General features: G+C 41.2%; 1 protein-coding gene across 1 annotated transcript in view; it reads left to right on the forward strand.

The window, feature by feature from the left end:
- Positions 1-25,523, forward strand: part of LOC114069879 (von Willebrand factor D and EGF domain-containing protein-like) — a 161,647-nt gene that overhangs the window by 32,504 nt on the left and 103,620 nt on the right. Inside the window, exons 2-4 of the mRNA XM_027906980.1 lie at positions 4,934-5,118; positions 14,447-14,675; positions 17,224-17,456. Of these exons, the coding sequence (XP_027762781.1) occupies positions 4,934-5,118; positions 14,447-14,675; positions 17,224-17,456 (647 nt within the window). The remainder of the gene's footprint in view (positions 1-4,933; positions 5,119-14,446; positions 14,676-17,223; positions 17,457-25,523) is intronic.

Raw genomic sequence — 25,523 nt, forward strand, 5'->3', positions numbered from 1 at the left:
TATGATTTAACAGCCTGGGCACTTCAGATTGATTTTTCCAGATGTAAATATTCCATAATTTTCCTGTGAAAAGATAGTCAACACTCTGGGAAACATTTTGTTCCACTATGGATTGTAAGAAACAAAAAGAGGAAATTTGAAAATCTGACAGGGAGGGAGAGACTTCAAAAATTCACTGTATGTCATACAAATGTGAAAAATGTGAGTACTCATACATAATTCAAAACATATATATATTAATATACAGATATGCATATTTACATGTACATACTAATGTATATTGTCAAACGTCATACTTACCATCTCCCCAGCACCTCCCTGCTTTGCCTTAGAGCAGAGCCATGTGAAAGCTGTTGGGCAGCCCCACTTTCCACTGATCACAGAATAATTACAACCCATCTCCAAATGGTGCTGCTGGTTAGTTTTACCTGGATCTGTCACTGTGTTTTCATTCACCTTCCACACAAAAATTATTTTGTGATCTGCCAGTTATTTCACAAGGCTTTAGGATGCCCTTTAGATATATTGCGTGGCTGGCATCACTTTGCCCAAAGCAAACATGCACCTCAGGCTTGTGGACTCTATTTCTTTCAGGGTTCTCTAGCTGCCATCACCTATTGATATTATCTGATTTGCAGCTGCTAGTCAAAGCAAACAACAAAATCTCACAGCTTCTTAAACCTTCTTCCACATAGGCCACTGATATTTACTGGGAGTAAAAGCAACAGGCAAAGCTCTATCACACTTGTACTCATCTCTCTGTAGAAATAAAAGTAAAGGTCTAGCAAATTATTTCCTTCCAGTTTTTCAGCCTGCCACTCCAATTTTCCTGGATTTCTCCCTGATATTTCTGACCCTTCCTCCCATGGCCATGAGCATCAGCTGGGGCTGACAGACTCTCAGCAAACACCTGGTGCTCCCACAGCAGCATCTTTTCCACAGACACCTCTGCCCAAGAAGTGTACAGGTGGCTCAGCTGCTTCCAGACCATCCAGCTACCAACCTGCTTGAAATAAGCTGCAGCTAGCAGATGTTTGAGGTGTCAAATGTGTGGGTCTGCGCTGGGGGCACCCCAGAGCAATGCCCTAGGAACACCTTTGAGGACTCTTGTTTGGCTGGTTGCTGATGGAGCCTCAGTGCCACCTGATACAACATCAATCAGCACACCAAGAGTGGGCTTCCTGGCTGCTGCTCTTAGAATGTGCTGATACATATATTCCCCTCCAGCTGTGGTCACATCAGTGTTTCCTTTAGCTGAGAGTCAAACCCCATGTCCACAGCAGTGTTTTAGCGGGAAACGACAGTTCAGACTTCCTGCTCATTTTCCCTTGGGTAGTTCCGGATGCTTCTGCCTTTTGCAGGAGGTTCTCTCCTTCCCAGCAAGCCCACAGGCTGCCCCTCATTTCCCACACATCAACTTTGTGTGAATCTCAACCTCCAGGCATTAGCAGCAAGATTCCTTAGGGCTTCAATGGAGACAGGCTTATCCCCACAGGACTTGCTTTATCATGTCACCAGAGTTACTCAGATGCCATTTTCACACAGCAGCTACAACAGGTATTATTATTTGTTTGCTTTTTGTGTCAGAAAAGAGCTACTCAGTGTCTTTTTGCCACAACTTCGTGCTGCAAAATTGCAATGTTTTTTAAAAAGAAATAAGTTTTTAAGTCTAGTAAAGCAAAACATCCTTTTGTTTAAGTAACAGTTCCTTGCTTTTATTGAGGGTGATGGTGTTTGAAGAAGCAGCTCTTAGCAGGGGACTAAAGCACCAGCATTTAATTCCAATAGCTCTGGACTGAGAGCCACAAAATCTCACTGCACAATTTAATTCTTTCCTGAAGGAAATATGAATGGTCATAATGACCAGTTCCCTGAAAAGCCATAATTTGTTTCATAAGCCTTTTTAATACAATTATAGGAATAGAGCTGGATTCAATTAAATTCATAAGTTTTTCTTACGTAAAGAAATTAATATTTCCTCTTAAAGACAACCTAGTCTGCATACCCCAGAGTAGCAGTGACTCCATACAAGACATGAATGTGGACTTTTATTCTTCCCTGAAACAGGGGGGATGATTGGTACACTGAGCACTTCATCACTATACACAAGCTTGACATCTGTACCTGACTTTGTCGTGAATTAAAAATGCACAGGAAGGCTTCCTCTGATTAGTGAAGCTGCAGCCACCATAAGGTACAGGTGGGAATCTCTCAGGTGAACAACCAACAGGGCTCAACTGTGTCCTCTTGTTGTTTTTAAATAACATTTTTATAATGTAGTGTGATTACAGCGATTCATTTATTTCCGCGGCAAAGCCAGTGGTAATTAACTTGTACCATGGCCTGCAATTTGCATGTTAAAGTTTACAATCATTCTGTCATAGGGCCATAATAAGCACTGCTTAACAAGGAAACCTCAGTAATTGAGGGGTTGTTCTGCTCACGGCTTTTTGCAAAACCTGGGTGAGCTTTCGCAGCGCCATCGGCTCCGTGTGCTCCGGTCTGATCTGCACCAGGGAGGGAACAAAATCCATCAGGCTGACTCCAAGGGAGCTGACGGCGGATCAATTTGCCTTGCTGCCTCCTGGATGACAGCCTCCAAGCATAACTAAACCCAGTCAGAGGTATACTAACACGCTCTGACAGCTAATAGAGGGTAAAATGGGCCTTTAGAGGTGGTGGCTGCTTGAGCCAGGGCTTCATATGTATATTCCTTAGGGAGTGAACACATGGCTCTAGTCCCAAATTCTGCTAAATTTAACGGGTGAACACCCCTCTCCTTAGAGACCTTGCATGCCTGTCCTGTCTACTGCCCCAAATCCCTCCCTGTCCTTTGCCAGTCCCATGTGCAGTGTTCAGCTAACACGAGAAACAGCATTTTCTGAACAACTGCAAACAAAACTGTGCGAAGGATGAAAAATAATTATCCCTGTGTCACAGTCTAATATATTTGCATTGCTTAGACAGAGTAGTTAATCACTGGTAAGACCACAACATGTGGTGTGAATTTGGATTATAACTAATATGTATTGAGGAGAAGGCTATTAATTATATTTAAAGGCACTATTTGATATTATTATGATTATTAGTATTGATAAAGTGAACACAATTAATTATATTACAATGTTTTTGCAGGATTCCTCTGGCAATACTGTACAAAGAGCTGTTTGCTTTCAGACTCCTTTGTCTTTTGTTCAGAAAGGAGCTACTTCAGGCAAGCAAAAGGCATCATAAGCCAAGATTCTGTTCCCATTTACACTCCCAGAGCACTGAGTGATATTGAAGGGGGTAGTGAGGGTCTACATTTTTTTAAAGGGTTTTTAAATTTGGGTAAACTTTTCATTTGGGTAAAAAAATGGTCTGCTGATATGACACTTCTTCTCTTGGGTTGGAATTAGCAAAGGACGGTCTCCACATGGTCCCCAGAAAGGACTTCTGAGGAAGATAATCAGATTCTAGATTTTGTTAGGGGTGCAATATTTCCAAGTGTTCCCTTTCTAAAATGGCTCTTACCTACAGAAAAGAAAAGCTTAGGGCACTTCTTTTTTATTTAAAAAGGCAATTGTATTAATTCACCTGAATTTTGCATTGGAATTGCAATGGCTTTGACAGTTTAGTTCCCTGAAAATCGCAATAAAGGCTCCGTTACGCTACATTTTGTCCCCATTAGTCTTGTATACCATTGCCTTGCCTTTGGCACAATCGAAATAATCTTTAAAAATAGTACCATAAATGGATTGACTTTGACCTTCTGAGTATCTTGTCAATAAAATAAAAATGATAAATGTGTTTCAGAGTGCCACTGGCGTAATATTAAAGCAGAGTCACAATCTGCAAAGTGACATTTGAAAAATTATGCTGTGGGGAGGGGTCTTATTCTCTGTCAACGCTGTCACATAAATAAGCCCTATTTACAATGGAAAGGGGGTTTTGCTCACTGCCAGGTTGTGCAGTTCCTGCAACGTGGCCTCTGCCTCTTACATCATCATTAGCAATTAAAGATTACTGCAGCAAGAAATTAGCTGAGCCTTCTGTTGCTGATGCAGAGCAGCTCCACCTCGGTCTCCTCCTGTGACCCTCTAGCACTGCTGACACAGTGAAAACAGACTTGGCCTAATCAAGGAATGGCCCGGATAACCACAGAAAGGCCCTTTTTTCTACATGATCAGCTCTTTGAACTTCTAAAAGAATCATTGCAAGGCTTCTTTTTATTAGGTGATAAGTAAAGAACCAAATATTCTGTAAAAAATAGAGTTGTATGAAAATAAACAGGGCAAGTGAGTAAACAAACACATGCCAAGGGGCAGCAAGTTTGATTCAGACTTTGAGATGCACACACAGAAACTCTGATGTATTTGGCTTTATGCTTCAAGTGAGTCTGACCTATGGCTTCAGTATTTGCAAGCCTAACTTGAGCTGATTTCTAAAAACCCTGTACTGTTATTTTTACACCATTTATTTTTCCGCTTTTTAGCATTTCTTGATCTCATTCTTCTAAAAACATATTTAAAAATATGTGAAGTGCACTTTTATGCTTAAGCATCAATTTATATAATGATTTGAAATGCTCATGCATATAGTAAACGAAATTAAAAATTAAATTAAAATTAAATCCCCATACATTTTCAAAGGTCACAGGGCCTTGGAACCTCAAAGCATTTCTCAATTTCTGAGGAGAAGTGACTCTTAATCCCTAAAGGTAGGCTGAAATCGTGTTAAAAGGGTAAGGTTTCTGGTCTCGATTCAGATATGATGAAAATCTAAACACCTTACAATTCTATATATTTGATTGGGAATTTGATCTTTTCCTGCTGTTTGCCTTGAAAATTAACTCAATCCTGAACCGAATCTAAACATAAAGGGACATAGCCCTCTTTAAGCACCTGTTAACAGTACCCAATTGAATTAACCCGTTTAACATTGCCCCATCCAGCTCCCGAGTGCTCACCGGACGGACACCGGATCCTCCGCAATCCCCGCCGGAGCACCAGGTTTGACTCCCTGGAGCTGCAGAGAACGGCAATCGAGGAGCTGGTGTGTGACCACTCCCTGCCACCAGCATGGTACCGCTTCCTGATCCACGGCAGGCCCGCAGAGATGCCCACCAGGTGCATCGAAGTCAGTAAAACTTGAGCACTAACCCTGAATCAACCCTCTGGTGTAGTTTTTCTCTTTCCATCTCTAGACTCTCATAACCACTACACTGCAATGAATGAGTGGGAGCGGGAAAACCCCTCTAATGATGTGATAATAATGACAATGATAACAACAACAACAACAACTACAACAATAAAACCAAAAACAATAATAGCACTGTCATATCCAAGGGCATTAGTCAGAGACTGGGATCCCTCTGCCCTAAGTAATATTCAAATGGACTAGGCAATATTCAAATACAAAACCAGGTGTTTATCAGCTCTGGAGGGAGAGGTTTATTAATCCATATATGTCACTGGAAATGGTACTATTTTCCAAGCAACTCTCTTGCTTTAAGAATGGATTCTGTAACCTGGCTCTTTCCCCATATAATTTATTGTGAGTTGGGAATATGTTCTTCTCACAAGATCAAAAGGGAAAAATCATAAAAGGTGATTATTTAAAGAGAACTGTAGTGATACAGAAAGAAAAGCTAAATTTGGGTCTTTTTCTGCTATTAACATTTCTTGTATTCTTTAGTCTTGTCACTATGCTAATGGCTTTCTAGAGCCAAAAACCCTCCACCACACAAGACTACTCTCTAAAAGAGACAAACCAATAATTATCTGGGTTTATGTGTGTTTAATATTTATGACAATAACATTTAACGTGCAATCATTGTTGCCAGATCAACTTGAGCCCCCAACTAAAGTCATTGCCACCTCAGACAGCTCAGCTGCAGGAGGTTAGAATAATTTCAAACACATACTTAAACAACATTATTCTGAAAATAATGAACTAAGTACCCTAAATTAATTTAAAAATTTAATATTCAAACCAGAGTGCCAGGAAGTTTGGTATCAGGTGATGCGACCCAAGCTGGAGAACCCTCTCAAAATTATCAAAATATGATTTATATCCATTTAAAATGGACCTGTGAGCTCATCACAATAGAAGTAGATCTTAATAATCTAACATTTAATGAAATGTTAAGAGAGAGCTGTTACTTCTGTGGGATTTCTAACTCGCTGCATACACAGACCATAAATCCAATTAACATGAATAAACTGGCAGGATTACTATTGAAATATTAATTTCATGGCAGGTCATCCTTGAATACACCAATGCATTATGCAATTTTTACAAATTGCTCTATAAGTCTATATATGTACTATAATATTATTTATTTTGTCATTTTATTTCAAAAATTTTGAGCTTGTGGCAATGCTTGACTGTATCAGATTTCTTTTCAACAATACATGCTTTGTTTCTTTTAATCTCTTCTCTTGAGTTTTTTATTCAAGTTTGTGGAGCTATATTCATTAATTTAGTTCCTTATCTTGTAACATAATGCTTGCCATTGGTTTCTTCATTATCCTCTGAATGACAGTAAATCTCTGCTTTGCCATGCTGATGAAGGATTACATCTGTTAGATGTCACAACTGGAAGAATACGCTTCTTTTAGATCTTCACCTTCTAAATCTGCCTCTACATTCTATCTCTTCCACTTAATTAAATCATTGTTTAATTTGGTTTTCCATTTAATTTGAGCAAAACCTCTGAAACAAAATAATTTAAATTAATAACTGCACAGCTTTCACTCCTTAATAAGCAGTTATTATTGGACATTCCAGGCTGGCTGGAGTGAGCTGATTTTAATTAAACAAGTCAAAGACAAAGCCCTGAACAGATAGAAGAGAAAAGAGACCAAATAAAGCCTGACAATTTGGGTGGAGAATCAAAAAGTACATTACTCCAGCATCTTGTAAAATATATGATACCCTGTTGATACTGGCCCAATACAATTAGCTGCTTATCGATGGATAAGATTAACTTCTTAATTCAAAGTGCTAGTAGGTAATGGCTTTTGTCACCCAATTGAGCTTAGAAGGGATTTAAATCCTAATGGAGATTTAGAGGTCCTGCCCAGCATGGGAGAGAGTTGTAGGAGGACAAGTAGCATCTGCTGGGGGGACACGAGGAAGGTGAGCACCCAGAACAGGCTGTGGGTCCTGGGCAGGGGTAGCTGACTCTTCCAGACAGGCTCTCAATGCCTTTGTTCTAAATCTTGCCGTAAAAAACTCTCCACAGTAAAAATGTGGCCCTGTCAGCATGTAGTTTCATAGCCATAAGAAGTATTTTATTCAACAGAGAGGAGAACCAGGTCATATAAAGATGTGAGAGCCCCAGACTACAGCCTTGTCACAGCTAAGAGCCACAGCAAACTTCACAATGAAAAAATGAGTAACAGCCATTAAGGAACTGCTTGTCATCGGCTAATTTTATAAAAATGTGAAAAACAAAGGGGAAAAGGACAGAAGAAAAATGCAAAAGCTTCTGTGTCAAAGAAAGTAAAATTGTTAATTGTATTCCTGAACTCCCTACCCCTTGAATCCAACTGCTGTACATACATTATTCCTCCAGTGGTGAAATGGTTTTGATTGAAACAGCTTTCCAACTTAGGCTTTGCCTGCTGAATTTCTCGGAGGGGTGGGGAGGGTAACGAATGATCCTGACCTTCCTCCCTCTATTTCTTCCTCTCCTTTCCCCCTGTTCTCCCAAAGGAGGCACAGCAATTACCAGGTCCTGGGCATGCTCTCTTGGCCACAGCCACTTCCCCATCTATAACCACCCCCTAGTAGAAAAGCAGCACAAACTTGTAAATTGTGGATCCCCAGGTATTGAGGCTGCTGCCTACAGACCACAAACACCAGTTTGTTCTTCAAGAACTGCCCAATTCTCTGTGAAAGGCAAAAACATCAAAGGAAGAAAGCATAGGGAAGCTTTTACTAAGATTAAGGCAGTGTTCTAAGGAGCAAGAAAGAATGCACAGACATGGCCAGACCTAGTAGTAAAATGACCTTCAAAGGAAGAACAAAAGTGATAGAAAAAATTAAAGCTCAACAGAGAATCCATTAAAAATACAGAGGAGTATTTAACAGCTAACATGGGAAAAACATACATCAATTACAGAAATTTCAGCTTCTGAATTAAAATTATGCAGGGTATATGCAGACATCTGTATACATGTACATATGGGCAAGCCCCATGAGAGGCATAAACACTAAAAAGAAATGTGACAGAACATAACACACCAATGTTATTGAAGATCTGCTCCACAGTCTGTGGATTACAGCAGAGCAGTGCACGCTGCTGCCTGTAAAGCAAATGCAAATGCCACACCACACTCACAGCAAAGCCAGAAACAGGGCTGCAAATGCACTCCTTCCCCTCATTTACATGGGGGTAAAAAAGCATGAGTCATACTCTGCAATTTTAAGGAAAAAATATCAATTAAGAACTTGATTATGCAAATAGTAATTGATTCTGGAGCCAGCAATGAATACTCCTGATACCACACACACGAGTCAGCCTCATTCCTTCTCAAACAATGCTCATATTTTCAGCTTTGAGTAGTCAATTGCACACAGCAAATAATAAGCTAAAAAGAAAGGGATCAAAAACAGAATCACTGCTGGAAAAACTGCCACTATCAAACACTTGTGCTCTGAAACAGAGGATTCCTGGTACCATATTTCTTGAGTGGAGAGATTAATGCAAATGTTGCATCGCTGTTAACAAAAACCACTGCACGACCACTGCTGGGGTGGCAAAATCTGGCACAGCACCAGATCATAGAATCATAGAATCAAAGAATAGATTGGGTTGGAAAAGACCTCCAAGATCATCAAGTCCAACCCCTGATCCTGTCAGCTCAAGTTCAACCTTTCAGAGCAGCCATTGCGTTACTCTGGGTTTCCTCCCAGTCTTAAGGCAGTGCTTTGGTTCACTCCATTTCCTGCAGTCCTGCTGACAGGCAGGGCAGAAACCTTCAGTCACCTCTTGCCTTACTGTGGTGGTCCACTGGTCCCAGGTGCTTGTCCTCACCGGCAGCTGAATGTGTTTTTCTAGAGGGAATGGCAGGAATGGGGGAATAATTTCACCTTTGCACATTAACAATCCCCAGCAACCCTTGGTTAGGGGGCTTCTGGATTCAGGCGTGGATTGTATAAGACTTTAAAGTCATTTCTCCCCCATGAGCCAGCCCTATGACTGTAATTTTTGGCACTCACAATTCCGTAACAAGCTTTCCTACAGGTTGGTTATGGGTACAACGCTCTGTTTGGGAAATGCCCAGTAATACCTGCCTATGATGGTGTATCAATATTACTTACAGTACCTTTCTTCAGAAATTTGATCCTCTAAATCTGCAAAACCATCTCCAAATCTGTACATGCTCTAAATACATGTACAACTGTATAAGTGCAAACAGAAGGACCTGTCATGCAGTAAGGGTTGGAATTTTCTTAACAGTTGCATTTTCAACAACACAAATTTTTTTTGATATAGGCTCAAATATAGGCCTAAATGGTAATCTTTGATGTATAAAACAAGGTCATGTTAAAGCACTTCAAATCTAACCTGCCTATGATGCTTAATATTTCAGCCCCTGGAGAAGGAGAAGGTTTATTTTTCCCATACTCAGTTTAATTCCCTCCTTTTTAACCTGTTGTAGAGCATCTTATGCTCACAATAGAAACACATCTCAGCTGCATACTATTAATTTAGTATTTTGTTTCAATTTTTGCTTTGCTCTGAATCCACCTCTACTTTGCTTTGCAATTTTTCTAAGCATTTAAAAGCAAGTGACACTTTCAAGGTATTATTTCATCCATAATTCTCTTTCTCACACGCATACGTGACTATTCCAAATCATAATGGTAGGTATGAAGAGGCTTTGTTTTCCTTATTTGTTTTTCAGACATACAAAAAGCCTTCTGTAGAAATTACAATTACAGCCTCTATTGTGCAGAGGCATGTGCTTAAAAGAAAACACAAGACAGGCACCAGTTTAATCACTACTACAGATATTCCTGACGTAAACTGTGGAGTTCGGGCCCAGACTGAAATAAAAAATTTTATTTACTTTTACTTACTGCAAAGAAATTCGGAAAAAAATAAGGCAAAGTAAAGTTTTGAGTGGATAACAGATGCAAAATCACAATGCTTTAACTGCCAACCAGCAGCACACCAAAAAGCCTTCCATCTCCATCCAACTAAAACAATGCATTTCTCACATATGGTGCTACTTATTTTTAACAGCATAATTTCAGCAATACCCCAGTGACGAGAACAATCAAGCTTGATTTCTTTGTGCAATTATGAAGAACCGTAGTGTTCAATCAATCAAACTTGTTGATACTCCAAACTCCAACCTAATGGAAGGAGACATCATTGGATTAAACAATATTGGTTTGTCTCCTCGTTTTGGCAAAGAGGGAACAAATTTTATTTTTATTTTTTTTTTAACTTAGGTTTGCTAAACTGGAGTATTTAAGTGATTAGCCGGTGGCTAATTATGAATCAAAAATACTTAATGAATGCTTACCTGCCACATAGAGGTGTCGTGAAGATTAATTAGGTAAGGTTTACAGAAGCTTTGAAGATTAAAAACACCACTTAACAATAATTGGATGAAGTATGCAGGGATACTGAAGAAACCTGGCAACAGCCTAAAATCTCCCTTTTGTGTTAGAGAAGTTCTCCTTTGTGCAAGCTGTGTCACTGGATGCTAAACTCATGGAGTTTGCTCCTCTGTGAAGGCAGCTGTGTAATTCCTCTTCCTTTTGGAAATGCTGAATTATGGTGTGAGGTTCCCACAGCTTTACAATATCCTTAGAGCATCAGTGGCTGTAGGTATTGCAGATAAATGCTCTATCCTAAATGCCAATCATTTGCTACCTCTGCATTTAATTTTCTGGTTACTTTGCCACATGACAGCTACAAAATGTAATGCTAATTATGCCACAGCTGGGACTCGAAAATTTTGGCTCTTTGGAACCTCTTCTCCATGACTTTGTTTTTCTAACTGTCTTTTAATTCACAGAGGTCTCATGCAGCAAATTCTTTTGGCTTGTTGTGGGGCAACTTACCTGACTCAGACGGACAGCATGCAGCTTGTAGAAGAAAATCAATTCATGTATGCCATAGAGCTGCCAGGAAAACAGAAATACCTGATTTATAACAAAATTCTTCCCTGGCCAGTCTGTAACACTGCATTATAGCTTATTACAATAACTTTCTGTCTCACAGTCTTACTTTTCCTGGGTGCAAAATCCCTCAGGAGGGTTGGCTGCTGCTTGTAATTTGTGCACATTACACAACGAACTATCTCGCTCGTGAGATTTCGGAGCAGGATTTGCCAAGACAAATCCAGGGTGCCAGAGATCCCAGCGGGGGGTTATCAGGAAGCGTGCACACAGTGCTGGGGCTGACGTCAGTGATGCTAATCCACACTTTCTCGAGCACTGAAATGGCTCACAGACTTGTGATGAGGATAAATACAGAGCGAGAAAATCACCCTCCTCTTATTTCAGCATTTTATTTTTTTTTCCTCTCTGTGTTAACAAGGGCTACAGGCCCACTTTTACGTGTGGAACACTTTTTGTCTTTTTTCACAGTCAGAATGAACTCACATCTGTCTATTTATCTACATGGCCCACAGCACAGCAGATAGGTGGGTATCTCACTAATGAATTATCTTCTCAGCACTGCTTCAAGGCAGGGAAGTCCTGTTACCATCTCAGCCACCTCCACCCCTGGTTGAAAGATAAGGAAGTGAGGTACACAGAGAGTAAGTGATTTATTTTGCCCAAGGTCAGGCAGCAAGCAGAGAAACTGAGGCACTGCCTGTGCCTGGCCAGAAGCAGCCCAACAATCACACTCACAATGGCTCAGCACTGACATGTTGGCTTCAGTGACATTGGTAAAGGCAGAAGCAGATGGACACATTAGCTTATTTTCAGCAGCAAAAGGTCTGTTATAGAAAATCCCAAGGGTATTTTTTCAGTCTGTTGAGACACAGATGCAAATGTGTCTTGACACACAGGTGTTTTCAGGAGTCACCTCAAAGTGATGAAAATCACTATTCAGCAGCAAAATATCAGTAGCCAGTGGCAACAGCCTTTTGTAGGGATGTTAACAGCACTGGGAATGCTTCCCACGGCACGTGTGGTGCCAGCATCCCTTCTCCTCCTCTTTAGACCGTGAGTTCCAGTGCAGCCATGGCATCAGTGGGAGCACAGGACTGCCGTGGGAGGGATGGGTGAGCTCAGCTGTGTCTCCTTTCCAAACCATTTCCTTCAAGGCTCTGTGAGCTTTCACACACCTACTGAGCTCTAGCACTCATTCATCCCTGCTGTTCTGCTACCCACAACTCTAATTTTTCCTGTCTTGTGTGGTTCAAAACACCATCAAGGTGCACTCACTAGTGCCTTGCATTTTAGTGTAATTTAAAAAATGATGTTTCAATCCAGCAACCTTTACTCACACATGCAGAGGCACCGCAGTTTTCAGTTTCCTTGTGTCAGAGGAAATTCCAGGTGTAAATATCCCATCAAGAAGAGCATGAAGCAGAGATCACTGAGCTCCAGATCCCATCCTTCTCTCTACTCCCATATATTTACTAACTGGATGTTGTTTTTTCAATTCTCCTGGGTCCATTCATTACAAGTGTATATTTCCTGGCTCAGAGAACACCTCTGTCCCTTAAAGCTGTAAATAAATAAATAGAACAAATCTCTTAAAAAGGTGTGACTTTTAAGGAAAGGAAGGGAAGGGATTGCCCTAAAATTCCACCTAAAAGCATTTCCATGTTGATCCCATCTCCTCCTCTGTTTGCCCAATGCCAGCGTGTTGCTCCTCCCCAGGGACCAGCTGCATTGTGTGAGCAAGAACACCAGGACACCAAACAAGAGGGCAGGGTCAGCCTCCCTGCTCAGCTGCTGCCACATTTCAGGGGGAAAAAATTTTGGGCAGTTTCAGTGGTGTCTCTCTGGAATCCTTGTTTTTAGAAGCCCAAAAATAATTAGCTCGAAATGGAAATCAGACCTGGTCATACCATAAGCTTGATTTTCTTCAAACACCCTTCCTTTTGTGGATACGCACCCCCAGTTCCCTGACCTTGCTTCCTGGCTCGTCTGACTCCCAGGTACAACTCAAACTGCAGAAGGGCACTGGTGCATGACTTAAATTTATCCTTTGACTTTCAGCGCTTCCTCCGCTGTCACAAACAACTTTCAATCTTAAAAGTGAAGCAGCAAACCTGGACCAAAGGGGAAAAATTGTGGAGTTGTTTTTATTTTTTTTATTTTTTTTTTTTTTTCAATTTGATTTATAGCCAAACATTCACACTGGAAGGAAGTTGTTCCCCAGTTCAGACTGGTAGAGATGGTTCACTATCTCTGGTTGAAGAAATGCAAAATGACTGAAGCAGTCACGCTCCACTGAATAGGACTGATGTCTGACACTTAAATTATTGTCAGTATTTGGTAATACTTTTCAAACTTTAGCTCAAATACCTCTGTGCTTTGCATATTGGCAAATGCTAGGTAATGGTGCAGAATAACGAGTCACCATTGTAATTGGCTTTGTATATTTAATAAGGCTCTGATTATACCTAATCTCCTCACTGAGGTACTTAAATTAAAGACAGCCTTAGAGAATCATGTTCCTTTAGTCAGTGGAAAGAGCAGGTACAGAGGGCAGCTCAAATCTGAGATGCCTGAACATCCCTCTGTAAGTTGGGAGAGGGAAATCAGTCTTAAACTACTTAGGACCAACTCCTTCTGCTTTGGGATTTCCTGTGTTCAGGGTATTCAGGGAATTTGCTAATAGATAAAAGCCTGAAAGTAAAAACAAAAAAGATAAATTATTAAGTCGTGCATATGCTGCATACATGTTTTGTACATCCTGCATATGTGTCTCTCTTCGAGAATGAACTAGAGGTTCAGGCCCTAAATATGTGTCCAGTACCTGCTGGAAGGGTGGGGCAGGAGCTGCCAGGACCATGGCAGGTAAAACTGTAGCTGTTTTGGAGGCAGGTGATGGGGTGTGATACCCTGAGCATCACCTGCTGCTTCAGGATGATCCTAACACCTTCCTGTTCCTCGTGCTCTGTCAGCCTTTGCTTTCCTCTGCCACAGATGAAGCATGGATGTGTCCAGACAGCTGATGTGGCCCAAAGGTGCTCCCCAGAGAAGGGATGTGGCTTGTTTACGCGCTTTCATCTTTTTCATACAAACCAACCAAAATCAGAGGAAAATACTTCGGAATCCAGTTATTTTGTTCTTTGAGAGTTTTATCTGCTAAAGTCACTTCTCTAAACCGAGCAAGACATTTTCATCCCCACCTACACATCCTTTTCACTGACCCTCCAGGTTCACCACACTCAAATTCCTGGGTTTTAGCGATTCTCCACGGAGTCTTACGGCACTTGCTGCAAACGGTTTCTTTTGTGTCCATCCTCAGATGAACAAATGTGGGACACAAGCTCCGGTGTGGCTGTCACTGAAGTCTGAATCCCTGCCAGTCCCTGGAGAGAGCAAGAGGCTCACGGCCTGTGCCACCTGGCAGGTCCTCTTCGGGGGCACCAGGGACTGCTGCTTGTTTCGGATACCCGTCGCCGTCAGGAACTGCGGGGAGTTCTTTGTGTACCTCCTGCAGCCCACTCAAGGATGCATGGGCTACTGTGCAGAAGGTGAGGGTGGGTAAGGTATTTATCAATGAGATTACTTATGCCTCTCAGGCTGGGTGTTCAAAGGTCCTGGTGCTGCAGTGCATGTCTCGGTGACCTTGTGAGTCAACCATCACTCCCGGCAAGACACAGACCGTGTAGAAAATAAATCACTGGCAGTCCAAGGTGTTCCTGAAGAATAGCTCTTATTACCAGTGCAAAATGTAATCTGGTGTGTATTACTGAAGAGCTCTTTGCTTGGTTACAGCTCACATGTAACCTTTCCTGCTGTCTTTGGCACCACTTTGCCTTGAAGTTGCAAAGCTAGTGAGTGGAGGCATCTCAGCTGTAGGGAAGCACTGTATCCAGGATACTGTCTCTAAGGTCTGTTCTTATCTTTAATAATCTAGTACCAACCCTCACCCCCCAAAAAAAATTCTGAAACTCTCTAAGTAAAAAGAAAAAAAAAAAAAAACAAACCACCACAAACTGATAACATCTTTTTCATGACATTTATATAATTGTTCTCATCAGAAATAATTTTCAGCCTACTACAAGAGATGCAACCCCTGTTCGGTATCTAGGAAACAAAGGAAAAACAGAAAAGCAATTGCTCATTCAGTTAAACCTTCTGAACTTTAGAGCATGTTCAGGTGCATATAGATTTCATCAGAAAAAGACACTTCTTTCTCAAAATGAAAAAAAATTACTTTTACACTTTCCTTTCAGTGTTTTGGACAGAGATATGACACATTGAGAAACCACGGTTATCAGCTTTCAATCAGGCAAAATCCAAGCTTAAATAAGTTTTAAAGAAAAAGATAACTATTTTCTTATCTTTATCAATATTTTAACATTCCCACATGAAGAAGAGGAAGGAAGAAAGGCTCAAAGAAGATGAGATTAATTCACTACTTGAAATAAAAAAATATCCATTAAAATAAATGAAACTGATTCTTTCTCAGAAATTACTTTTTAACTGAATAGACTCATTTTTCAGTTGAAGCTTGGCTTTTTTATAAACTATAAGATTTCTGCAACCCTTGTTCAAAGAATTTTTTTGCCAATACCTTTTAAGTGGTTGATTTTGTCCTTTCTGTTGATTCACACCTGATTAGTGATGTAAATCTGCCTGCATTTTTCCTAAAAGAAAGCTTATCCCTTCCCATCTATCCCAAACCAATGACTTGCTGCTTGTTCCTTATCACTGCTGTTGAAACTTCCCCCTTTTTCCTTGGCATTTCAGTAAGGGCCAGTCCTCCCAAGTCTTTTCTTGCCTTTAGGATATTTTGCAGTATTATATATTGTATGGAAAGCACCCAAAGTTTTTTACTGGGGGAGTTTACCTCACTGTCTGAAATTCAGCTGTAAACTTTGCACCACAAGAACCCCAAGCAGCCCCAGATCCGGGTCCAGCATCATCACAGCTCCATCCAGGGGTCAATTCTCCAGCCCCTTCTGCTGGAGGCTCGGGAGTAGGACACTGGACAGCACTTCTGAGCTGCGAAACAAAAGGAATTTAAAGCTTCATAACTTGTCAGAAAGGACGCAGTGGGGAAAAGCAACACTTGTGCTTGCAGTTTCCCTCACATCCTCCCATGAGCTGATCACCCAACTCTGCCCTTCTGAGACAATTTCCTGCAGAAAGTAATGGTGTGACCCACAGTTTGAGGCAGCTTTTCTTAGAAACAAATCAGAAAAGGATATAAACACATCTTTACTCATATTCAAAGTAACTTCTTTCTTTTTCTTTCCTCTTGTTATCTGCCCTGGACAGATGTCAACACATTGGTTCTCCATTCTGCTGTAACAGCTTCATAACTTATTCTCTTGGGCTCCCATAATATTTTCTCCTCCAAAAAAGTTACTTAATTTATCCTTTCAAGACATCTGAACCAGCTTCATGTTCTGTTTGAGTCTGTGTCTCCAGAGATGAAAGAACATCTCCCTACGCTATTATACATCTTTTTGTTTCTACTTTCTAGGTGAGTTTAACAGGAAGAAAGGTTTCAGACTTCATTACCTGTTGAAGCTCACAGAAAGCAGCCTGTATTTTTAGAGCAATGGCATTATTCTGGGCAGAGGGAAACTAAACTGAGCAGACCTGGCCTAGATACATCCCAAAACAGCCTGGAAAGGATCTTCACAGCATGGCAATATGGGCTGGATGCTCTCTGAGAGTCAGTTTACCTCTGCAACATAATGATTTCTCATATCTCTTCTGTGCTCATTGCAAAACTTGGATCAAAAGGCTGTGCTTCAGGGAAATGCAAAGCTGATGGCCTTTGCCAGACTAATTAATTTGTATTAATCTGAGTGCTTCATTTCCATAAAATTTCTCTTACTGCAAAATAAAAAGAACACACATATATTAAAAAAAACCAGGTCAAATGTTACAGCAATAGTGGGTAGTCAGTACACAATTAGCAACTTTTGCATTTCGCATGAAATACATTTTCTTGCTTGCATGGTTCATAATCAAATCAAATCAAAACACCTCCTTGCGAGGCGAACAACTGCAATGTTAAAATAACACTTTGTGCTACATCCTTCTTTTGTTTCCCTCTTCCAGACAGACTCACAAGCCTGTCTTTGCAACCAGTGATAACTCCCGAGCTCGTGCAGGGTCGTGTCCACCTGAAGTGCACCTACAGCCACCCTCCCTCCAAGCCCCAGCTGAGGTACGTGGTGCTCTGGTCACGCCTCTCCAGCCCTGGCAAGAGGGAGCAGATCCACCAGGAGGCCACCCTGGAGTCGTTTTCCTACGCAGAGATGGACGGCACAAACCTCAGACTGGGAGACACGGTAATGCCGCCCTGCCTTCAGCAAAAAGAGGTCAAGCACCTGGGCGGGATCAGAGCCCTTTCTGAAATCTTTCCTGTGTTTTTATCAGTGCTGCTCCTCACTCCTCAGGCTTGCAACTGCTGCGCTAGAAAGCACTGAAACTGTTTCATAACAGGATTATTAAATAACATTAACCAGATTCAGGACCTGTAACATTACTTTGAATTGCAGTAAATTCATGGAAGGTATTTTACTACTTTCCAAAGGCAACTTGAATATTTGCACTTACATTACAGCTTTAATGCTATGAAGTTTTTATAAGTGATAGGTACATGTGCCTGAGCCAATTTTTGTTTGGTGCTTTTCATATCTTGCAAGAGTGAGAATCTGCAGTAGAGGCAGGCTCAGCTATATGCACTCAGTAATTTTTATATCCATGGATCAGAGACACAATAACATCTTTTCACAGAAGAAAAGGATAGTAGGGAGGTTTACTTTATGGTCTTTTTCATGGCGTTCTGCCTCTCTGATTCCAAATTCTTGGTTCAATAGCACGCTGAAAGATAGAGTTCATTACAAAACAATCTTTAAGAAGTATATTTGATGGCTTACACAGCAACACAGATCTAGTTTCAGCAACAACAACAAAACAGAAACCAATATGAGATGTGAAAAAAAAATTGAATTGTGTATGAATTCATGGCCTTCCATGCTACAGAAACAAGACTTTTAAAGTTAAATTAGGTTCATAACTTTTATAGGCAGAGGGCCATTAGTGATGCTACAACAAACTGAAAGAATAAACAGGGATAATGGTCTTGTGTTAAAAGTAGGTTGGAAATAGTCTTGGCATTTTGCAGCTCTTTGAGATCATGGAATCATAGAATACCAGGCTGGAAGAGACCTCAAGCTTCATCTGGTCCAAACTTTCTTAGTAAAAGCACAGTCTAGACAAGGCAGCCCAGCACCCAGTCCTGTTGAACCTGAAACCTTTCCAATGTTGAAAAATCCACCACTTCCCTGGGGAGATAATTCCAAGGGCTGACTGTTTGCTTTGTCAAAAAAAAATTCTTTTTGTGTCTAACCAGAATTTCCCCTCTTGTTTTCCATGTTACTTCTTGCAAAAAGGGGCTCTCCATCTTCTTTGTAGCCACTCTCTGTGGCCCTTCTCTGGACCCTCTCCAGCCTGCCCACATCTTACTTGTATAGTGGTGATCAAAACTGAACACAGTATTCCAGAGGTGGCCTCAGAAGTGCTGGATAGAGAGGGATGATGACTTCTTTATCTCTGCAGGTGATGCCCTCTTTGACGCAGCCCAGCATCCTGTTGGCTTTCTTTGCTGCAGCAGCAAATTGTTCACTCACACTGAGTTTCTTGTCCACCAGGACCCCGGGGTGCCTTTCCACAGTGCTGCTCCCCATATGGGTAGATCCCAGCCTTTGCCACTCTCCTGGATTATATTTTCCCAAGTGGAAGACCTTGCACTTCTTCTTGCTGAACTTCATGAGGGTTTTTTTAGCCCTCTCTTCCAGCCTATCCAGGTCTTCCTGCAGGTTGCTCTCCCTTCCAAAATGTCAGTTTTTCCCACTCACTTTGGTATCCTTGGCAAACTCTGTCAGGGTATTCTTGATCCCACCTTCCAGACCACTTATGAAGACATTAAACAACACTGGGCCCAGTATCTCACTGCTCTGGTTGGCCTGGCTTACTCCCCAGTTGGTTGCAAGGGTGTGAGTGTTGCCACTTCAGACCCTATCCCTGAGTCCTTCAGTTTAAGATCCACCTCACCAAGCTGTCCAGACTGCTGCCAAAGATTTCCTTGCCTCTTCTGGACAGGTGGATCCCATCCTTCCCTAGGCAGATGTTGAAGAAATTATTCTAAACTTTTTTTTCCAGTTCTTGGAAGGATAAGTCATTTGTAACAGTAGCACAATCTAGATAGGATTGTTTTTGTCGTTTCTCCTCATAATTATGCCTCCTGAGTTCAGAATCTGACTGATGATGCCCTCACATATTATGAGACAGATAATTCTGCCAGTTTAAGACAAGTTTGTGTTATGAAGAGATATTTTCATCAAAATAATTCCACTTGCAATCACTTCAAATCTAGTTTTAACAATCCTGAGGGATTCACAGAAAATATGGTTCTGTTACCTAGTAGCATTGCCAAATCTTTATAAGACCATTTTTATTATATCAAGTTTTCAGTAAGCCCTTCTTTGTCCTCTGTTGAAACTACGTGTTTAATTTAGTGGGTTTAGTGAGACTAAAATGTTCTCTTCCTTGTTAGATTTCTTTAAAGGTCCTCATGGCCTATTTGACTAATTATAATTATTCATAAATCATCACGGGTAAAAACCAAGCAATGAAGCTTCAGCTGTAACTGAGAATTTACTTTTACAGAATAAAGACTAAAAAAGGCATTTCACCCTGTTTTCCATCCTAGTCTGGATCTCTAATAAGAGTCACAAAGGAGAAGACTCTCCCCTCCAGTGGTGTAAATCTGATGAAATTTAGCAGTGGTGGGGCTACCCCAGAGGAAAGGTGATGGCACTAAAAGGAAAATCAAAGCCTGGATACCAAACTCCTCTGCACAGAGGCAGCTGGCAGCTTCCACCTGCCCACGAAAGATGCAGGTGGAAGCCTATTTTTTCAAGCAGCATGAAAGGGAGCCCAGATTCCCCTGATAGAAGCCATATGAGAGAGGAGACAATGAATTGAGAGCACTTTCCAGTTCTGTTTGCCCTTCTGCATGCACAGCCCAGTGACATCACCCCCATGGCTGTGCACGGCCAGGGTGTACTGCTGGCATTCAGAGCAGAATTTGTTCCCCAGGACACAGAATCTGCCCCCAAGGATGCAGAATTTGTAGTGCTTGAAAACTGTTTCCTTTTTTTAAGCTTTTTCAGTCTTCATCTCTACCTGCACGATAACCTGCATTTGGTCTCAACACATTCATGACCTGAAATTGGCATTTTTGTTCATTTCTTGATAAAAAAATACAATGAAGCAAAAAGATTTTTTTTTTAATCACCTAAAAGGTGGTTGATATCAATGCTACTTTTTATCTGTAAAAAAGTCTCCTGGTAATAAGTCAGTCACATAATAGAATAGCTATTGATACATTTTAATACACAGTCAAACCTTAGCAAAGGGCTGAGATTTACCGGCCGACATTCCTGAACTTGTATTGACTAAACAGCCAGTTATTTTTTAATAGCCATCATGTGTCCTTTTTTTTCCTCCCATCTTTGGGCTCCAATTTTTTTTATTTCAGACAGTAATGTTGGCAGCATAATGTTCACGAAACTATTGCAGCCTTAAATAAATCTATAACATGCCACTATTTCTATATAAACTGTGAAAGAAGCCTACTCCATCTGATATGAAAATCCTGGCATTCCTAAGCCTTATTTATGTGATAGTGACAGAGGTCATTTCATTCCTCGAGGCACAGCCATCTATAAATTATAGTGGTGCACTGTGAGTAATGAGTTATGGTAAGAAAGAAAGGTGTTTAGAAGAAAACCGTGCAGATTCTGCTCAGCACAGCAATCCAAAAGTTCACATGGTGAGGAGTAATTGTCACTGTACATAAACCACATTGTAAAATAAGAATGTTTAAGCAAAACCAGACTTTCTGAGCTCTATGATAGAAGTGGCTGCTTTGCATGGAACTCTGCAACAGCAAAATAATGCCCTAGGACAACAATATTGTAAATTACTGCTTATATATAGATATATTTTTATTATATATATATATAAGCCAGGTGTATGTGTATATCTATTATATATACTTTTATTATATAAAATATCTATTTTTCCCTCACAAGGGAAAAGGTGTGAAATTTCATAGAATGGTTTGGATTGGAAGAGACCCCAAAGATCTTCCAATCCCCCTGTCATGGGCAGGGACACCTTCCATTAGACCACACTGCTACAAGCCCCATCCAACGTGGCCTTGAACACCTCCAGTGGTAGGGAAAGAGATCCTACTATCCTGTTGTTCTTGGTGCCAAAGCCAGATTTCAGAGCACTTACTCTTCATCTCTCAGGGAAATAGGATCTTTGTCTCATCACTAGCACTTTTAATAGAAGAGGTCCCAGTTCAGCTCACAGGAGAGAAAAAGCTGCTGTTTTCCTGCAGAAGCCCATACCAGATGATGGATCCAGTACATTTATTGCACTTAGCTTAGATGGAGAATCCCTGGCATATGGGTTCATAAATGTTAAAACATAATAAATCTTTACCTAGGTCATATTTAGGATTTGCCCCTTCTCCTTTCCCAAAAATAATAAGCTCTAAGTTTACAAACCCCCAGCCAGCACCAATACCCAGCATCTCTCCCCTTCAACTACTTCATGGTCCTGGCACAGCTCTCAGACTGACTCAGACCTTTCCACTTCACAGTTCATTCTACACTGGCATCTGAACTGCAAAGTGCCAAAGTGGCATTTCCCCCCACTTAAACGCTAATCCCCTCCCAGCCACTGGACTTGTCAAAATCAACAGCAGAAATAGGAAGACCTGCTTGTTTGTAGGTCACACCTGAGTTTACAATTTCTTTCTCAACCTTCAGGTAGAAAATGAGGAGCATCTCCACAGAAAAAGAACTGTGGGTGAACTTGAACAGAGCTTTTAAAGCAGAAAGGGTCAGAGAGCTGATGAGCAAAACTCTGCAGATGATAAACCACCTTACTACTTACCCTGGGAAAATTTCCTTCCTTAGCAGAATAATGACCTACAGTCAGCTTCCACATACTGTTTGACCATTTGACAACTGGGAAGCGCTGCCTTTTCTATACAGAGAGAGTAACAAAGTGAGCAGAGCTGGACTCCCCGCAGTGTCAGGTCATGCTGCTGCACCAGCTCCCTCCCTTCTGCAGCCAACGACCCCTCACAGGGAGCGATTTGTGTTCTAAAGCTTTAAGGTCTAGTTCATCAATTAAATCAAAGTCAGATTCTCCCTACTTTCCCCTTCCTGCTAACCCTTCTGGAAAGCTTTTCCAGAAACTTTGTTCCTACACCTTTCTGCAAATACCTACAGCCAGATCACTTCCTCAAGCTAATGAGAACTGGTTTTGGTTTTTGTTTTTTTTTTTTTTTTTTTTTTTTTTTTTTTTTTTTTTTTTTTTTTTTTTTTTTTTTTTTTTTTTTTTTTTTTTTTTTTTTTTTTTTTTTCTTCCTCTGGCTTCCCTAGAAACGTCATCCTTCATTTCTGCTCATCCTTTGCTCTTTTCATCAAGGTTGTAAACCACAGCTCCCTCCCACACGCGCTCCCAGCAGAGTGGAGACTCCAGGTTTTTCTAACCCCAGCCCATTAGTGTTTAATGGCGCAGGCAATGGCAGCTCCTGTGCCCTGACAGCCATCGGCAGACACCTTTCACCTGGTGTGATGATTCCCTGCCCAACCCTCCAGCTGCAAGCCATGAGTGCTACTGAGTGACTCTCACCCTTGCAGCCCCACCCTGCCTTCTGATATGGGTGGTGTAGCTATAGCTACAGGGAAGATTCCACCCTGGAGTTAACAATTATCCCCCAGTTTGGGCATCTGCATCTTCCCAGCAGTATCCAGACTTCCCTGCCCAGTGAACAGGGAGAAGTAGATAACCTTGTGTTAAGAAGAGAGCTTTCCACAGGTGGAGGACATAAATTGCTAACTGCATCAGCATCCCTGAATTCCCACACCTCTAAGGAGCTTGTATGGGTTTTGAGCAAACAAGTAAGTCCTCTTTGGCCTTTAGGAGCCCAACCCTTTGTATGAGCACAGGGGGAGAGTCTGATGAAAGAGAAGCCATGGCAATGTTGGATGTGCTGGCAAACATCCTTCTCTGTGCCCCGGCCTGCACTCCCCACATTACATTCAGAATTAATTAGGGGCACAGGAAAAGGAAAAAATGGAGGCATTTTTATGGTCAAAATAAGTATAAATAACTGATTTTGATGAATTTTGAATGCTGAAAGCTATGGGGGAAAACACCAGTATTTTAAAATGAAGGTTTTGTTAGGGAGAAATTTGCTGGAGGTGGTGGCAGGTCCCAGGATTAAAATATTCTCCCAAATTGTTTCTCAGAGCTACCTGACCCTCACCAAATGAATAACTGAATTATTTTGCTGTTGGCTAAACAAACTGCTCATGGGGTTCATGTCAAAATGGGAAGGAATCTGAGTCCATGAAAAGAAGAAAATCTGCTCCAATGCACAGGAAAGGAGACAATTCTTAGATAAAAAGGGCTTTTTTTTTTTTTTTTTAATCAGAGTTTTCTACCTAGAAGTAGTTTTCTGCCCTATGGAAAGTTCCACCAGCACAAGGGGAAAAGAGAGTAGCCCATGCTGAGAAGAAATCCAGTCATCCTGTCTGAGAGTACCCTTACATTTCTGTCTCTTTAAAAGGGGTGATGAAAAATAATTATTTGATTTTTTTTTTAACAGATCCTGTGAGTTTGTGGAAAAATACTGCCTAAGTTGTCACGGCCATCAGCATACTGCTGTCAGTGATGCTTTTATCTCTTTGCTTTAAAAAGGCTGCATCCTGAGATGGGTGGAAGGGTGGGGGGAAGAAAAAGAGAAAAAAAAAGTTGATTACTGAACTGGAGAAAAAAGAGCTAGTATTTAGCTGAAGGCAAAAAAAAAAATAAAAAAAAAAGAAAGAGAAAGTAAAAAACTCCTCATAATGACTATTATCATAATTATGTGACAAACTGTCAACCTGTAGCTTGGTAGCCGATGAACATTATCTGCTGATTGTGAAGCATGCACCTAACAAGGTAAAGGTACTACAAGGGGAGGGATGATATAAATGACAGAAATAAAATGCAACTTGTGGTGGCTGTCAATACATATTGAATTTGCAAAGTTTGTGCTAATCTCCAAAAGTGCTGAAGATCTCTAAGGGTGCTGAAGACGGAACTGGGATGGACTGATAGTCTAAGAATATTTCGGTGTATCATTAGGGAGTAAATTTTTCTTTAAGTGTTCAATGCTTTATCAATAAAATATACCTCTAAAATATATATGAGGGAAGATTCAACAGGGCTGGGCTCTGATATGTTCCAGAATGACACTTTGGGGAAGATCACCAGGTCGATGTCTTTGTCAGTGCTGGGCATCCTTGTGCATGCCCCTGATGCCTGTCACTACAGCTCCCTGCCTGGCACGAATGTTCCACGTGGAATGCTCAGAGTGAAGCCTCAGTGTGAACATTTTTGGTTAAAAGCACTGAAGCCAAAAGTGCAGAGCCCAGCTAGAGCAAATATAGTGTCTGCAATGCAGATACATATAATCTGCTCCACGAGCTCTGCAAGGGGATCAGTATGAGTTATTTTTTGGTTGGGGGAATATACATTATTTGAACCCTTTTTCTGTTGTCACCACCTTGTCAGAGCCTGATTTTGCAGTCTCTCCCTGTGGCAGCTGCAGGAGAAGCTGCAGGAGGATGATCAACACTTGCCTTCTGCCTTCCCAGCAGAAGAACTGTTTTGAAAAGTCTGTAAGCTGAACACGAGCCTCTAGGGAATGATTGGAGATGATAAATATCTAATGGTAACAGGGGCTTATTACCTTGAGGAGACAACAACTTACTCTACTTTGGAGGCAAACTGGCTAACTATGAAACATCTGAGGAATTTTAAAGTACCTCTGTGAGGTGACCTCTGAGTCTGTCTTTCCCCAGTACACCCAGTACGACCTCAAGGCTTCCATCCCTTTAATGTAACAAATGACACCATTTTCACTGGGCCAAACTGGCTGGAGCTGTCTGCAAAAGAGTAAGAAAAATGCTGTAAGATAAAAATATCCCAAAAGGCACATCAGCCTTGGACTGACCTGGACTGGAAACAAACCAATGGAACAGCCCAAAAAACACTTTCCTTTCCCCATAGCCCTACAAACAACTCTCTATTGCTGGTGGACAAAATTTGTTGTGCACAAATGAGTGGGGGAAGAAGCTTCTTCAGTTTGATGGTAATGAAGAGGGATTTTTAGGGTGGTAAAAGAACTATTCCAGGTTGCAGTGCAACTCATGCCCATATGACCAGAGGAATCTGGGTATATTCTGGGTTTGAGCCTGATTCGTAGCCGGTGATCA

The sequence above is a fragment of the Empidonax traillii genome, unplaced genomic scaffold (genome assembly GCF_003031625.1).
Source record: "Empidonax traillii isolate 1590-97213 ecotype Southwest subspecies unplaced genomic scaffold, ASM303162v1 scaffold1387:size224635, whole genome shotgun sequence".
In the NCBI taxonomy this organism is placed as follows: Eukaryota; Metazoa; Chordata; class Aves; order Passeriformes; family Tyrannidae; genus Empidonax; species Empidonax traillii.